The sequence below is a fragment of the Nasonia vitripennis genome, assembly GCF_009193385.2.
Source record: "Nasonia vitripennis strain AsymCx chromosome 5 unlocalized genomic scaffold, Nvit_psr_1.1 chr5_random0002, whole genome shotgun sequence".
Taxonomy (NCBI): Eukaryota; Metazoa; Arthropoda; class Insecta; order Hymenoptera; family Pteromalidae; genus Nasonia; species Nasonia vitripennis.
Genome location: NW_022279652.1, coordinates 1780988 through 1798932, shown reverse-complemented (window position 1 = coordinate 1798932; position 17945 = coordinate 1780988). Strand labels below are relative to the sequence as shown.

The 17945-nt window shown below is 37.2% G+C and overlaps 1 protein-coding gene across 1 annotated transcript; it reads right to left on the bottom strand.

Annotated features, from left to right (window-relative positions):
• Window positions 1–3546: 3546 nt before the first annotated feature.
• Window positions 3547–7793, bottom strand: LOC107981766. The gene is made up of 7 exons (XM_016988317.1): window positions 7730–7793; window positions 6603–6692; window positions 6253–6525; window positions 4485–4552; window positions 3973–4395; window positions 3628–3661; window positions 3547–3560 (listed from the first exon to the last, which is right to left on the bottom strand). The coding sequence occupies exons 1-7, from the start codon at window positions 7791–7793 to the stop codon at window positions 3547–3549; spliced, it is 966 nt and encodes a 321-aa protein (XP_016843806.1).
• Window positions 7794–17945: the final 10152 nt, after the last annotated feature.

The window sequence follows — 17945 nt, the reverse complement described above, 5'->3', positions numbered from 1 at the left end:
TTGATTGACAAACAAAGATCGTTCGCTTAGGCGAAAAACAGCAGGCAGCGTTCGAAGCGATGAAAGCTCTCGTCATCTCGGCACCAGTGCTACACTGCCCAGATTTGGACCAGCAGTTCGTCATAAAAACCGATGCGAGTGATACAGGGCTCAGTGTTTTATTGATGCAAAGCATTAACGAATAGGAACAAGTACTTGAATTCGGTAGCCGAGTACTAACGCCTACTGAAAGAAACTATACGGTCAGCGAGCAAGAGTGTCTGGCCGTACTTAGACGTGTCCGGCCGTACGTACGCGTCCTTAAAGAAGAAGCGCGCAAGGCTGTAACGTGGCGGATGCTCACTGGGATGGAGGGCCCAGCGAACCACTCCCGAACACCAACGTTGACAATTAAAGAATAATCCGGCCGAATTTATTAATAACAGGGCGCCAGGCCGAACTACACTTTGCCCGCGACACAATACCCTCGTCTTCTACCGCGGCTGTGAAACTCTTTCCCTCGCGAGGAGGTTCCGATGACGAACACAAAGTATTTCGGGTGATACTCTCGGTCTTACGACTATGCGAAATAGCGGGTGATTAGGGACTAAACAACACTTTGCTCGATATTTAAGTACTAAAGTAAGAAAGAATTTTTATTTACTCTTTTTCTGACCACAAATTACACAACTCAACTTCTAATAAAATGCGTTAATTCCGACTATCGAACTCACTCTCACTCACACAATTTCCGTCGCGCCGCGTACTTCGAAATTCTCTCGCGCCACGTGGCATCAATGAATGCTCGTTCCCGGCGGCCACTAGCTTCACTACGAGTTCTCGACACCATGAGTCTTACTAACCTGGCTACCAATTTCCGCACCACAACTGTTACTTCCTCTCCTCCTGATGATGTCTCGTACTCTAAGAAAAGCGAACTCGCGAAGAACTCTCTCGTGCAGTTAATCAAAACCGGGGGCATCTACTCCAGGTTTCGTGCTCGTTGCCGTCCGGAACTACAATGCCCGTCGCGGGTCTCTGCGCCACGAGGACCTCATCGAGCCTGTCGATAATCGATATTTCTCGCACGCAGGCGTCGATACAGAAGTCAATACGCGCGCGATTCGAACCGCGACTCATTCTCTCACTCTCTCACGCCCTTGTTTTCACTATATCTCTGGCTCTGAGCCGCGTACAACGGCGCCAGTATGAACTGGGCTTATGCCCTCTACACATTTATCTCAGATGTTAGCAGGCGCGCCTCCATCGTTTGCCAATCGGGTCTTCTCCCTCCACTCCAAAGCAGTCGGGCCTCGGCATACGTATAGCTATACACCCCGCGCGCGCGCAGCTGCTGACTCGTCGTGCTGCTGGCCGTGCGGTTTCCCCCTCTCCGCACTGCCGACTCTCCAGCGCTGCTGCCTCGTGGTCTCGGCGCGCTTGCTTCCGTTGGCGAGAGTCAAAGCGGCGCTGCTCGGATCCGGTAGTTGCCGCACTGGTCAGCCGAGTGTGCGATTGCGTCGTCTGCTCCGGTGACTGACGTGCGATGAAGCTGCTGGCCACGACTCCTCCCTCCTCTCGTTACTACTACAATCACCCAAAATATTAGCAATTACTGCCATTGGGGCTACTCCAGTAACGAGAGCGAGGCGAGGATTCTGTGCACAGTGAAGACGAGCTAATCTCGTCACACCCCCTCCCTAAACCGGAAATACCTCGATGTATTTACAGGTTTATCAAAAAAAAAAGAAAAAGAAATAACTGTGCACTGCCCTCGCCGCGCTGCTGCGTACTAGAGCCGCTTAGACTTATTAGTAAGCTTATCCTACGTTTAGCTAAAAGATAAAAATAATGACGTTAGTTTTACTTTATAGATATATAGATAGGTAGAGAATATCGGTCACTCACTTTCTAACTTAATGTGCGGCGATACTTCTTGTCTGACTGCAATTACCTCTTACTTTTCTCTGACCTCTAATCATCTCGACGCGTTCTACTACGTGAAGCGCGTCCTGGTGAATCGCAGAATGTCTGGCGAAGGATGGCGTCCCTGATATCAGACGGCAATCCTCGTAGCTCCTCCATCAGACGTAGGGTGTCTGAGATAGCTCCAACTACTCCCTCTGAAGCCTCTTCTTGCTCCGAAGTTGATGAGGAAGTAGAGTTGGCATCTCTCTCGCTCTCTCTACGGCTTTGGTCCTCGTACGGCGCGGTGCGAGATGAACGGCGTGCTGCAGAGTGGCTCTTATTGCGTCGTGGAGGAGACGGCGATTGGACGCGTCCTCTACTTGCTGCTGACCCCAATGTCTCTTTAGCAGTTAACACTGCCTCCTTTCCCACTGTTCTGTCCACCAAGGGTCTCGCCCAGCGGACCGTCTGACTACTAGATCTTCTACCCTGACCTCGATTCTGCGATGGCCTGACTGTCGTCGACTCTTCGCAGTCCCTTGGTCTTGTGGTTTCTTGACGACGTGACGTCGAGTGCGATCGTCCCTGACGATTGCCGCTCAGGAATTCTCGGTGACGATCTCCGCATCTCGGGCAGTTTACCATATCTACCCCCCGACGCCCACAATTATAGCAGAAGGAGTCGGTTTGCGGCACTTCACACTCGAATACCGAGTGCCCCCAATCCCAGCAATTGAAACAGGCATACGGAGGAGCGTCTATCACTGGATTGGTGGGTATCGGCTTGAGGTTGCCGAACTTTACTCCGCCTAATTTTACTTTGAGCATTTTCGCGGCTGTCGCGCTAGAGCCAAATTGCCCCGTGACATTACATACTAAATTCTTACAAACCAAATAAACAATTTGTATTATCAATACATCACTATTAACATGTAAACAACAGTACAATTTACAACTATATGTTAGTGAGATCACTTCAAACTATTACTACTAACAGTTTAGTTTCATCCAACATTTAATCTTATTAATTTGCGCATGTTTTTCTATATTTAGTTTTTAATTCGTATTCTTATTAGGAAGCGCATTGAAAATCACTATGGCTTACTTAAAACTATTCTTATCACTAATTCTTTGCTTGTTTTTGGGTAGAATTATACTTTTATTCCTTGTAATACTATCTGACGTAAGAAATTAAGATTTAAGGTCATCATAGTATAGTCTCAACATCTCCAAACAGAAGAGTTGTTATATATTTAGGGAATTGTCTTGAACTAAAAAATTATTTTTATTTACTATTTTCAGTATATTGAATAGCTGATGTTTGTTGACAGAGCGGGAGCAGGGAACAATACTTTCTCTTGTTCGATAAATAGTCTTTATTAAATACTAAACACACTTTCGTAATAATAACATTTCCAAAGAATTGATGACTTTTGATGATGAAAAATCTTCGTGACGACACAACGATCCAGTCGCTCAGATGCTTTGATAAGAATTGAGCGTCGCGCACATCCGCACACGAAGCTCGCTCAGCGGCCGGAAGAGGGGAAGAAGAATTGCTCCACACGGAAACCTCGTATATTGGAGGGCGCTACTTTTTAACACTTCCTCCCGCACACACATATACATCATCCGGTCCTTTCGGTGCAAGAAGCATCCTTATTCATTAGTTTCTGTAACAGAAGAGAATTATAACAGCAAAAATTTTATTTGGTTAGTTATTATTACTTTCGTTATTACTTTCGACATTCATAATAGAATTTGTTAAACGAATCTGCAAATCAAACGCTAATTGTTTAGTAAATACGTCCGCAATTTTTTCTTTCGATTTTACCCATTATATATTCACAAAACCCCTACTGACGCATTATCTAACATAGTATTCTTTCACGTCTGACAGATGTCTTAGCTTATTGCCTCCGCTAACTTTCGAGTTATATATTGCCACTTTATTGTCGCACCAAACTTTCATTGAAAGAAATTTTCAGCGAGTATCAGTTTCAAAGAATTATCAATGACATTAGTTCCTCGCTGGCATCATTCATCGAGACGAACTCAGCCTGACAAGTTGATAATGCCACATACTTTTGTTCGCCATGTGATTGAGTCACCAAACAATTTGATAACAAAACCACTTGTCGTTCGAGATTCCTTGCAATCAGCAAAACTTGCATCAGAGTATGCTCGTAAATCGTACGATTTTCCTAGATAATTCAATCCTAGCATTCGAGTTCCTTTCCAATAAAAAAATACTTGTTTTATCCTCCATTCGTTTTCTGTTGGATTGTTTTGATGTTTACTCAGTACGTTTATTGTACAGCAAATGTCGGGTCGGCTGGTGTTTGCCAAGTACAGTAACGTTCGTATAGCTTTTACGTTATGAAATATTTCCAATATTACAATGAATTCTTCTACTTTTTCATTTTCTTTCCTATTCTTTTGTTTGCGATTTGCTGTCTGGTTAGTAATCATTGGCGTTCCTTTTGGGTGCAGTCCATCAGAGTCAACCTTCGACACATTCGATCAATGTATTTAGTTTGAGTCAATTGTATTACTTTCGTTTTTCTGTTTCGAGTTATTTACAGTCCAAGAAAAACTTGAGTTTCTTCTAAATCAGTCATTTCAAATCCTTTTATCAGCTTTTGTTTAATCTCATTGAGTTTTTCTGTATCGTTACATGAAAGGAGTATATCATCCACGTATAATATCAAAATTAAAACTTTATCTTTCTGTCGCCAAGTATACAGACATGGTTCATTTTCCTGGCATTCCAAACCAATTTGCAAGGCAGCTTCAGTTACGTCCTAACGTCGACGCACGTATTATTCTCCGTTTCGAGTTAGCATCTGCTAAACTCGGGATGGAGTTGCTCTCTTAATTATTTCAATAAATTGCGTGAATTTAAACAAATTCCCAACCCTTATTTACGAACAGGTTTCATTAGACTGTAGGTCAGAAGGCCTCCGACTAGCGAAGTCCAGTCAATCCTCCAGGCAACTCGACAAGTTCTCCCAAAATTATTCTATAAAATGAGCGGCAGTGTTCAAAGCCTGCTCAATTCATAACATTCCACCCTTGAATATATTTTAATATTTTAGTTTACTTACTTATTTTATAGACATTCCAAGTTTACTAGGACATAAACTTCTTCCTTTCTTCTTGAAGAGATTGAAAATAAATTTAAAAACTCTAGACTCGATTGTAACGAGGAACAACGGCCTTCGCCACGCCGGTAATCGAGGCATGATAGAGAGTGACGAAATAGGGCGGCGTTGGCTCAAGTGGTAGCACGCGCGCCTAGAGATCTCGGGAGCGCCGGATCGATTCTCGGTCCCGGCGTCTTCTTTTGTGATTTTCACCTCTCACGTCAAGTCTCACCCCGTTACATGGCGCCCAACTGAATAACCAACAGACGTGGATAAGGAAGATTTCCACGGTTCTCCAGGAGTTCCACGCAGGATGAGGAGACGAGGAAGAAACCCCCACCTACAAAACTGTCTCTCCCAGGCGGGAAGAGGGATCGAGCAGATCAGCTGCAGCGGCGGCAGCCCAGGGCACTGCGGATTACAACATGCGGTCAAGAAAACGAGTGCGAAAGGTGCGGGGATGTACGAGGTTGCAGACATCGTCGAAGAGTAACAAGGAACAACGTCCCTCGCCACGCTGGTAATCGAGGCAGGATATAGAGTGACGAAATAGGGCGGGGTTGGCTCAAGTGGTATCACGCGCGCCTAGAGATCTCGGGAGCGCCAGATCGATTCTCGGTCCCGGCGTCTCCTTTTGTGATTTTCTCCTCTCACGTCAAGTCTCACCCCGTTACACGATATTTTAGTTTTGAAGAAATATCCTTCTATTTCCAAAACTTTATAGATTCCTTTAACCACTAAGGTATAAGATACAAAATATAACTTAAAAATTTACTTCGGAGTAGCCACCTCGGCTGAATTCCTTGACCAGACTCCACTTTCCTCCGCACGCTTTTCTTCACCTTCGCCCCCGCATTGCATCTTTTCCCTTTCCAAACCGATTTTTCCCACAGGCCCATCCCTTTGGGTACGCATCAGCGGCCTCTATGTATATCTTCTTCCTCTCCACCTACGGTCCCACCCACGCTACTTTCCTAATCTTGCCGATTTTTGCTAGATGGCCCTCCCTGTACCATTTTTAACTTTTCTATTTGTTTTATTATAATAATTTCTAAATTTTTAATACATATATTTATTAATTTAATATATATATATATATTAATTATCAACTATGATTTTAACTTAGTATCGCAGTTAATTCAAATTTAATATTATTGTACTTTCACGTCCTTTCCAAACAAATTTCAAGCACTTTTAACGAATGATTTAAAACAATAACCTGTTTCGTCTTTTAATTTCATGGCATAAGCCATGGCCAGTCTCGAATAATCATCAATAACTAAAGATATGTATTTATAACCTCTAGGATAAGTTGATGATCTTATCTTTCCCATGACGTCCGAATGGATTATTTGCAAAGGTGCTTGTGCTCTGGCACGAACCGTTTGAAAAGGTAATTTGTTTATCTTTAATATCAGACAAACTTTACAGTTCTCAATATTTTCGTTGAATTTACATTCTATTAAACTTTTGATGTCAAGAAAAGTAAATTCTATAAGTATTCAAGAGATGCATGACTCATTCATGTATGCTACAGCATGGCTTGGTCGTTAATTTGTTTATTGTTACTTTCGAGTTCTATACTATGATTCAAATTTTCTTCCAGCGAATTTTCATCAATTTGTACTATATTTCTATCTCTTGCCGTAACATCAAAATCTGAACAGTTTTCTAAACTTAAATTTACAATCAAGTTTTCATTTTCGCTTTTGAGCTCATTCTCTATTTCATTTGCAGGTTCTTATCTTTCATTTCTTTCTTTGGTATTTTCAATTTCTAAATAATTACCCTTTTCTCTAGACATGCTTCGCGTTATAGCACGTATGCTTTTACGTTGGTAGGTTTATGTTTTGCATATTCGGCGTTATCTACTTCGAACTTTACGATCTAGATTAGTCTTTTATATGTATATACTAGTTAGTAAAGATTCGTTTGATATATATATATATATATATATATATATATATATGTGTGTATATATATATCTATGCATTGATTATCCAAATAAACACTTATATCCTGATCAACAAACTTTCGCAAAAAAAAAAAAAAAATCAGATTTTCAGACAGATTCTCAGCCCATATAACATTGTCTAAATGGAATTCTTTCTTTCTGTTCGTTTTACATATAATATCGCCGACTCCCTCCGTTCTCAACATTCCTTCTTTCAAATTATTTGCGCATTTAATATTGTCAATTCTTTCGTCAAAAGTTTTCAAAATAATGCGGAATTACTAAGATGCTTGGTTGCACCGGAGTCAGCTAAAAATTTGGCTAATAGTTTTTCTTTTTCATATATAACGTTCGTTCTTTCGTTAGCCTCCGTATTTATATTTAAGGACTCACCGTTTACATTCAAGGCAGTCTTTTCTTCCTAATTATTACTGTTTGGCTGTCTTCCTCCGCGATTATTTTGGTTCTTATTTCCTCTTCCCCTTCTATTATTAAACTTTCCTCTTTTTGCGTTCGAATAATTCTGATTTTCATTCAAGCGTTTTGTACCTCCACGATAATTGTTACCACCTCTACCTCGTTTATTACCACGATTACCGCGATTACCACGATTACTTCGATTATTATAATTTGTATTTTCCTACCTCTTTTCTTTCAAATTAGCCTATCTCTTCGGACATTAAGCAGCTCGGTGTGTCACGAACTGTCTTTATTTATTCGTAACATTTTTTTACGTTCGTACCCTGTCTAGGCCAGTCACGTCCCAAGTGTCCAAATTCGTCACAGTTGTCGCATTTGATGGTCATCATTGAACTTCCAGACGTTTTTTTAACCAGTCAAAGATTTTACTTTCGGTAATCCATTATACGTTCTAATTATATCTTCGAACCGATTCCAGAAAACAGAAGCCTTTTCGTTTCCCGGGTTATATTTGGTGCTATACAATTGTTCTCATTAATTTACCGTAGTTAAATTTGCTTCACGCGATTTCAATACTTTAAGTTTTTCTAATATTTCTTTCGGTTCTCGAATTTTGCAATCTTTCGAGTAGTAATTCACTTCTGATGAAAAAGGTTGGATCAATAAACAACAACTTGAGGTTAATTTATTGTTAAGTATATTGTAAAAGGCTTGAGAGCCTAGTCGGCGGCACGTCTGCTCACATCGGAGTCTTACAGGCAAGAGAGAGAGTGTATTGTAGAGTACAGCATAGTCTGCTCTACACACGGAATATGATATAATACGTAATAGGCGATTAGAGTATAGCGCGAGACATGCGCGGTTCGTCAGCTCTCGCGTGAGCTCGTCTCAATGTACAAAATCGCAGTTGACCAATAGATGGCGCGACGTGTACCATTTTGGTACTGATAATCAAGATTATAATACTTACTATATTACAACACGCCTCCTTAAGTTTATAATCTTGATCTTTAGCATTAACTTTTCATTTTCGATACATTTTTCTATTACATTTTAAATTAATCTTAGCGCTTTTCTATTTTCTATAAACTTTGTTTTATTTAGACTTTTCGTTAACATATCTGCTAAATTGAATTGAGAGTCTATTTTTATAATATCAATTATGCCATTTTCATAATTCTCATTAATATAATGATATTGCACTTCAATGTGCTTCGAGTTTTTAGTGAAGTTACCATATTTTGCAATCGCAATTGCACCTGAGTTATCCTCATACACATTAATTGGTTTATCGAATTCTACATTGAACATTTCGCTTAATAAATTTTTTACAAACAATATTTCTGTTACTGCTTCTGACATAGCAGTATATTCTGCGAAAGTTGAACATTTGGTTACAGTGCTTTGTTTATGAGTTTTCCAGAAAATTACATTACCATAAAGTCTTATTACAAAGCCTGTTGTAGATTTTCTATCTACATTATCACCTGCATAATCAGAATCTACCATACAATCTAATATTTCGTTTTTCAAGTTATCACAATATGTCAATTTTAGATCTTTAGTTTTATACAGATATTTTAGGATTCTCAACGCATATTTATAATGTGTTTGGTCGTAGCAACTTTGGTATCGACTTAAATAATTTACGCTATACGCAATATCTGGCCTTGTGCCTGTACTAATGTATAATAATTCTCCTATCAAGTTTCTATATTTTATATTTTCATCAATTTCACTAGCTTGATCTAGTTTTAAATTTGACTCCATTGGAGTATCATATAATTTGGCTTTTTCTAAATTATATTTAGTGGCTAAAGATTCAATGTATTTTGTTTGACTTAAAGTCATTTTTTGTCTATCATTGCTATAATTTATATCAATACCTATATATTGGCTTATTTTGCCTAAATCTTTCATCACAAATCTTTGCATTAGACTAGATTTAACTTTATCTATTTTATTTTTATCTTTGCAACAAATTAGGAGATCATCAACAAAAACTAAAATATATATTGAATCTTTGTTCGTATTATTTACGTATAGACAGTAATCGTAGTTACTTCTCACAAAATTTAAGCTTTCGATAAATTTATTAAAACAATCGTACCAAGCTCTAGGACTTTCTCGCAGTCCGTATAATGCCTTTTGCAGTTTGCAAACTTTATTGTCACCTGTTTCGTAACCTTTTGGTTCATTTATATACACCTCGGTTTTTACATCACCGTTTAAGAAAGCTGTCTCTACATCCATTTGTTCTATAAATAAATTGTTTTTACAACTGTATGACAATAAAATTTTCAAAGTTTGCATTTTTCCTACGGGTGAATAAACATTATCTAAGTATTCCTTTTGTTGAAATCCTCTTACAACTAATCTCGCTTTATACATATTATTGTTTTTCTTTTTGTAGACCCATTTCACATCAATGACTTTTTTGTCTTTTGGCCTTTCAACAATTTGCCAAGTTTTATTTTTCATAAGACTATTGATTTCGGAATCCATCGCAATTTTCCATTGTTTATATTCATTTGAGTTTAACGCCTCCTCGAATGTATTTGGTACATTTGCATCAATATGATTTACATATATAAAATGAGTTACAGGATTTCCGTATCTATTTACAGGACTTTTCTTTCTATTAGATTTTCTTTGTACTTTTAAACTTGAATTATCATTTTCAGCAATATCAGAATTTAATTCATTTTCTCTACTTTCATAATTATCTATACGATTTTCGAAATTTATTTCATTACCCCTACTTGACTCGAGAGTCGAAGTATGGGTAAAAGAGTTTAGTTTGTTTTCTACATTTTCAGATTCGCTATTTTCCAAATCTCTATCTTTTTCATCATCAAGTTTTTCTAAGCAAATAATTTCTGTATTTTCTTCGACTACTTGTACATGTCTAGCATGAATAACTCTACCATTGACGAGAACTTTATAGCCATTTTCTACATAACCTACTAGTACACCTAATTTGGCTTTATCGTCCCATTTGCTTTTTCGCAGCGCTTCTGGTACTCGTACAAAGACTCGACTGCCATAAATTTTTAAATGATCAACATTTGGTTTTTTACCAAAAAATATTTCGTATGGCGTTTTATTTTTGGCTGTATTTGCAATTGTGCGATTTTTTAGATAAGCTACTGTTTTCATAATTTCAGGCCAATATCGCCTATGAATTTTTGCTTCACGCATTAAACATCTGCCCATATCCATTGCGGATCTATTATATCTTTCCGCTACTCCATTTAATTCATGGACGTACGGTGGGCATGGCAATAGTTCAATTCCTTTTGATTTTATAAAATCATAAATTTCCTTATTTAAATATTCTTTGCCATTATCACAACATAATTTCTTAACTCGCTTACTAAATTTATTTTCTACTAAACTAACAAATTCTTTTAAACAACTGGCAGTCTCTGATTTATTTTTAATGCAGAAAATTCTAGTACACTTACTATAATCATCAATGAAAGTTACAAAATATTTTTCTCCCCCATAACCGATTGTGTTATGTGGACCATTTAAATCTGTGTGAATTAATTCTAAAATTTCCGTAGTTTTTGATCTATTATTTTCGAACGGTACATTTGCCATTTTACTCTCTATACAATTTCCACATTTCATTTCGACATTTTCTATTTTTTCTGGCAATCCTTTTACTAATTTATTTTTCACTAATTTGTTCAAATATTGAAAGTTAACATGACCTAATGCTCTATGCCATTTCTCTTTATCAGTTAATTTTAATGAATTTACAAACATTTGCTTATTTTCCTTTTCAATTACATAGCTTTTCATAAAATATAGATTATCCTTTTTGTTTGCGACTGCTATTAATTCTCTATTTTTATTGTAAATTTTGGCATCATCATTTTTTGCTACTACTGTATAATTTTCTGTGACTTTAGAGAAACTCAGTATGTTTTGTCTAATGCCTTGAACATAATAAACATTTTTTACGTCTACTTGTTTTTGATTGTAATAATTTTTAAAAAGTAATTTTACAGTTCCAATTTTAGTAGCTTTCAAACTTTTACCATCAGGTAATTTTACTTCTATAGGATTTTTTAAATATACGAATTTATCAAAATATTTATCATTATTTACAATGTGGTCTGTGCAGCCACTATCTAGTAACCAATTAATTTGACCTAAACTTTCGCTACTATTTTCTAACGCAGTTATCTGGTTTACCTCTGGGTTGCAGACCTGGGTCAGCCATGCTTCGGATGAGTAGTCGCCCTGTTGTTCGCCTGAAGATTTAGCTTTGGGTTGACCTTGACCTCTGCCTCGCTGATTGTCTCGGTAGTTGCCTCGGTTGAAGCCTCTGTTGAACCCTCTGTTGTAGCCTCGTTGATTTCCTCGTTGGTGACCTCGTTGACCTTGACTATATTGAGCACCTCGTCCTCGGTTGCTCTGCTGATGTGGTCTCGTACACTCGTTTATGAAGTGGCCAAATTTTCCACAGTTAAAACATTTGCCTTTGGTTTGTACCGCAAAGGTACTGGCATTACTTTTATTATCTGACTCAGCATTAGTCATATTTTTCTCTTTTATTTTCGACTTTACATAGTCTACTGTTCTTTGGTCTTCTGGGATAACATCTATAAAATCCCCAATGTAACTATAGCTTGGTGGTAAAGCTCTAAGTAGATATCTCAATTTTTCGACTTCTTCTAATTTCCCACCAGCTGATTTGAATTCATTAGTTACTTTTTCGAATTCTACAAAAAATTCTTCCACTGAATTATAATTATTTAATTTGATTTCTTCGATTTTTCCTCTGCATATAATTTGCAAAGCTGTTGATTGTGTTAAATACATTTTATCGAATTTTGTTATCATCGCGAGAGCTGTTTTACATTCACCGATGTATTCTAATTGTTTGTCTGAGATAGCACTAATTATCATAGTGCGAGCTTTTAAATCAATCTTTTTCCAATCATCTTCTTTGCCTTTATATTTATCAGGCATTTCATTTATTGCTGGTTCGTTGCACTCTTTATACTCTAACAGGATCATTAATCTAATTTTCCAACTGGAATAATTTGCACCATCAAACACTGGTATCATAATGTCTTCGATTTTCGCTTGCTTAGCCATTTCTTTTTCTTTTGCACTAATGCTCTCGTATACTTGATTTTTCAATTTAATAATCTTCTTGAGTGCTTTTAAAAATATTTTTCTAATTTGATTTCTTGATTCTTCTTTTAATTCAATATTTTTGGCTTCTAATCCGTCTTCTTGTTTTACTTTAGGCTTAAGCCACAAGTACATGTGCTTAACCTCTAATTTGCACGTGCTCTGAAATAGCACTTCACCACGTGTTTCACTCGCCGACTTTAATCTTCTTGCATCGCACTTAAATCTTGATTAGTTTTTAAAATTCTTTTAATTGTTGAGTAGCTGACGACTTTATCTACGTCACTGAGCTTATATTTTTCTTCTTTAACCCTTTTTGACCGGTTAATTTTCACTTGAAAATCTTCTTCTATCGACAGACGTTTCTATGCAAAAATTCGAATATCAATGCTTCACATGCATATAATTTCTCCAGATATTTTCTTCTTTAATTTCACTGTTCAATTTTTCACTGTGCGATTTACTTTTTTTTAACAATAACCGTTAACTACTTTCCACGTGGCTTTTCTTCTAACCTCACTTAGTTTTACACTACATATCTCTCATGTCACTCATATGAGTAGACATGCGGGATAAAATATAAATACCAACCACGCTCTGCTACCATGATGAAAAAGGTTGGATCAATAAACAACAACTTGAGGTTAATTTATTGTTAAGTATATTGTAAAAGGCTTGAGAGCCTAGTCGGCGGCACGTCTGCTCACATCGGAGTCTTACAGGCAAGAGAGAGAGTGTATTGTAGAGTACAGCATAGTCTGCTCTACACACGGAATATGATATAATACGTAATAGGCGATTAGAGTATAGCGCGAGACATGCGCGGTTCGTCAGCTCTCGCGTGAGCTCGTCTCAATGTACAAAATCGCAGTTGACCAATAGATGGCGCGACGTGTACCATTTTGGTACTGATAATCAAGATTATAATACTTACTATATTACAACAACTTCTAAATGTTCAATTAAGATAGTTCACCAGAATATTTATTTTCTTAGGATATCGCTCAAACTTTGTTTACATGTTCAATTAAGTGTCCTCTACAACGTGGTTTTTTTTACCCCTCAAGCAACATTATTTTTAGATATCGAACCTTGAAATTTTGTATTTCAACATAGGTAGCCTACACCGAGTCCGAATTTTGAGGACGTTTAGTTGAATTGCGAAGCGAATTTTCTTAAAATATTTAAAAAAAACTAGCTTATGGTGTAAAATAGTAATACAAATCATGGAGAAAAAGTTGGATAGGGCAAACGAAGATATTTTTTAAGATACAACAATTTGAAGTTTTCATCCCATGCATCAGTATATCTATATAGGTGCGCAGTGTTCCTCCTTCTTACAAGTTTCGAAAGTATTTTATACTCTTAACAATTTATATAACCATTCTAATGTTTGATACTATTAATTGTAAGGTTTTGACATTAGATAACACTGTATAATATCTTAAAAAGGGAATTTTCTAATAAAAACCCTAATTGAGCACCACTGCAACCGGTGAACTACCTTAATCTTTTGCGAACATCGTATTTTTGTTGCTTTAAAACACTTTTGTTAACGTTCTGACTTGTATTTTCATTTTCATCAATAAAGTGTAATAAATTGAGAGATTGTAATTCTGATTTAAAGAAGTCCAGAAATATTCGAGTCGTATATTAACGTTTAATTTATAATCTCTATGTAATTTTGTATTTCTAGATTCTAACAGGTCTTTTGCAATACTTTCGCGTCCCTTTAATCGTTTATCAATTTCATTTAAAATTAAAGAATTTACATTGTTAACTGTAAAATCTGGATTACTTTATGAATTTGAATTACTTACAGCTTGTGTTTTTCCGGACATGTTTGTTGTGGAAATCGTTCAAGTATCTTTTGATTTTGCTTCTGTCAATTGCTCGTTAAAAGCGTTTCTGGTTATATTTCCATAGTCTGCCAAATTGTCAAACTCGTCACGAGTGAGATTCAACAGCTTATTCATTACTTTCAATTTTTTATCCATTTCTTCCTTAAATTTTCTTTCGGCCTCTTTCAATTTACTTTCGGAGCTTTCGGTCATCACTTTTAATTTATTCTCAAATTTTGTGGAATTTAAAAGGTCATTATTCTAATCAAAATCATCTATTTGATTGAGTACTATTCAGATAGTCTATGTTGATAAAAATTTTACAAGGATTTATTGTCGTGATATTGGTAATTTTTGGGGTACCTTTCATAAGATTTTTAACTTCTTTCGATTCCATAATATCTTTCGAAAATATGTTGGGTACAAGCTTTCCATCCGACTGAAATACAAATTTTGGGCTTTCGGTCTTATCTTCCTCTTGAACTTTCTGACTATCAGTTGAGGGAATGATCGGGTCTTTTCCTGTTGTATGATATTCAGCTAATTTTTACTCCAGCAGTTCCATCTCCTTTTCTGAAGCCTCTGATTTATCAATCTTTCTTTCGAATCCACTCTCAGTAGTAAAGTAAATTTTTTTTGTTTTCTAGGTGCACCTTTACCTTTTCATTCGGAAAATAATCCGAGAATCCCAAAATCTCTTCTTGAGTTTTCAAGAATAGGGTTAAAGTAGATTGATCAAAAATGAGTGAGATGTTTATAAGTTTATTTTAATTTCTTTCAAATTGCCCTTTTTTCAATTCGTCTTTGGAAATTCCATTCTTCGTTGGAAAATTCATCTTTCAATAATTTACTTTCCGTTCAAAATAAATCTTTTAATTTTACTTTTCCTATTCGGAATTATATTTTTGTTTGAATTTAAATTTATTATATAACCAACACTGGGTATGCTGACAGCACCGGTATGGCCTTATATGTAAATCACGCAACGCACATATATATATATATATATATATATATATATATGCATGCATGCGTATGCTCAGAGCTTTCATTCGATTTAAACAAGTAAAGTTATCCCCTTCTCTTCTCAAGGTTCATCCATATACTCGCCGAGCGCGCGCACACACACACATGCACATACTCGCGCTTACGGGATTCCCTTCTCTTGCGTACTCGCAGCGCGAGGCTTCTGGCTTCGGCTCGCCTGGTATAGATATACACGCTTGTACACAACGACTCTATCTCATTTTATTTCGTTCTCTCTCTCTCTCTCTCTCTCTCTCTCTCTCTCTCTCTCTCTCTCTCTCTCGTGCGCGACTGAAACTTTAAGCACGCGGTCACGTGTTGTACTTGATGCACTTAGTAAAAGTTTACTCCTGATTTCTTCTAATTCGCTCAGTTTCATTTAAGCAATCATCAATCTCGCTGCGTCATTTAGACTTTCCTCGTCAATATTTGAGGTAAGATCTCGGCTGCCATGCTCTGGACAGATTATTAGACTTCCACTAACGATTTTGAACTCAGCCGGTTTACGGCTCGACACAAATAATACAAACTAGTGTTGTAGTTGTTTTTAGCATATGACAAGCAAAATTGCTAACGCACAATTGCTAACGCACTTATTGGAAGGCATCTGCTTGTTGGACTTCATATTTAGAAAATGCAATTTTATACCGTAACAACTATTTTTCAAAACAATTAAATGCAAGACAAATCGTCAAAAATGGTTTTTAATGTGTATAATTTTATACAAAATCTAGTGTGCTAAATTTTACTCAGTAAGAAGTGTAGTCATCCCTATTGATAAATCTCAAAAGGGATTACTACTATTAGGTATATCGCTCTATTAGGTTTACTTAAAATTCTAAAATACTTTTATTAAGTTTGTTATAACTGAAAATTATGTTTTTAATAGTAAAACAGTAGGTGAGCTAGGCCGCCACAACAGCAGACTGGTACGGCGGCAGGTGGAAACGACGGCAGAGGATACTGCAGCAAGAGGATACTGCGGCAGGCCCTCCCATAAGTCCTCAAGGGCACAGCAGTGGGGGCGGTTTGAGGCCTCTGCGGCCGTGCGCCGCCCGAGTGCACTCCTATGCGAAGCTAGTTTGCTTGCGGTTTGTGCGACGCTACGTAGCAGTCAAGTTTCCACTGCATCGCGTGATGGGGGGGGGGGGGGGGGGACGCAGAACAGGTTCGAAACTGTTAAAAAGAAATAATTTGCTAGATGGCGTATCATTTCTCCACAAGTGAACTAGTAAAGAGATGTCTGTAAGCAAAAGTTAGTGTTGCAAGTTAAAGCAATTTCCATTTTTTATTGCACAGTGGAATCTTTACCAGTTTTACCGGAGACTGCATTGTGTAATAAAGAGTGGAGTATCTTGCAATACCTCAAAGCGCAAGATGCAACTCTAGTGGAGTCAATACCAAAGTGGGAAAAAGAGTTGCGTATGGAGTTAGGAAAAGAGTTTTCGCAAAAGCAACTCAGACCTGTAAGGGAGCGTTTGCAAGAGGCGATCTGGGAGCTGATCCTTATCAACACCCTAGGAGGAAAATGCTATGTATACTTTTACAACCGCGAAGTAGAGCAGTGAAAATGTACAAGGTGACTCAAGAGGAGATTGCGAGAGAGAGACCAAGAAGAGCTGAGAGCATGCGACGACTGACAGCAGAGGAAACTGGACCCTAGATACGGCGCCATACTTTCTCCAAACCTTAATTTCCTAAAACCTACATAAAAAAAGCCACGTAGAGGTTAAACAGACTGTCATTCCTCATAGGTGGGGGCGAGGTTGTGGCCTCCACCCTTTCTGAAAGAAAAAATTTTTCAACTCGTACAAGCAGCTAGGCTCTACCCTTTTTTATCTATATGTTTACATGTATGTATGTATATATATATATGATAGCTTATAGAAAATAGCTTTATTATATAAGATGACGCTTCGCACTGCTTCTATCGAGTTCTTTAATATTGCTTCTACTTCTTCTTACATATTTATGCTATTACCATAAGAGAAACATATTTTAGAACGGGTGAGAGCCGCAACTTCGCCTTTATCTGTGAGATGCAACCATTTTCTTTTATCTCTTTATATATTGTATTATTATTATTATTATTATTTACAGAATATTACATATATTTTTTATTTTAGAAACTATTATTTCTTGACCGTTCTTCTCTTTAGCTGAATCCACCTAATTCTGTCCATCTCCATACCGCTTCAACAAGAACTTTTTTACGGAATGAACATTCCGTACAGCACAAACAGGGTTCCAGCATAGGGAATAATGGTTGCACAGTGTGTATACTTCCTTCCGAAGCTTGCATGAAGCTGGACATCTAAAGTCTTATATATTGTAAATAATACTGTAAACAAAAGAATATTTGTATAACTGTATTATTCAAACAATAATAATAACAATAATATACTTACCATTCATCAGGTAACACTTTCCTCAGCCATCTTTGTTTTTCCAACCCCTTACGTAGATTTTAGATGCATCTATTAGGACATTTTACAATGTGCTTATCAAGTCCTAGTG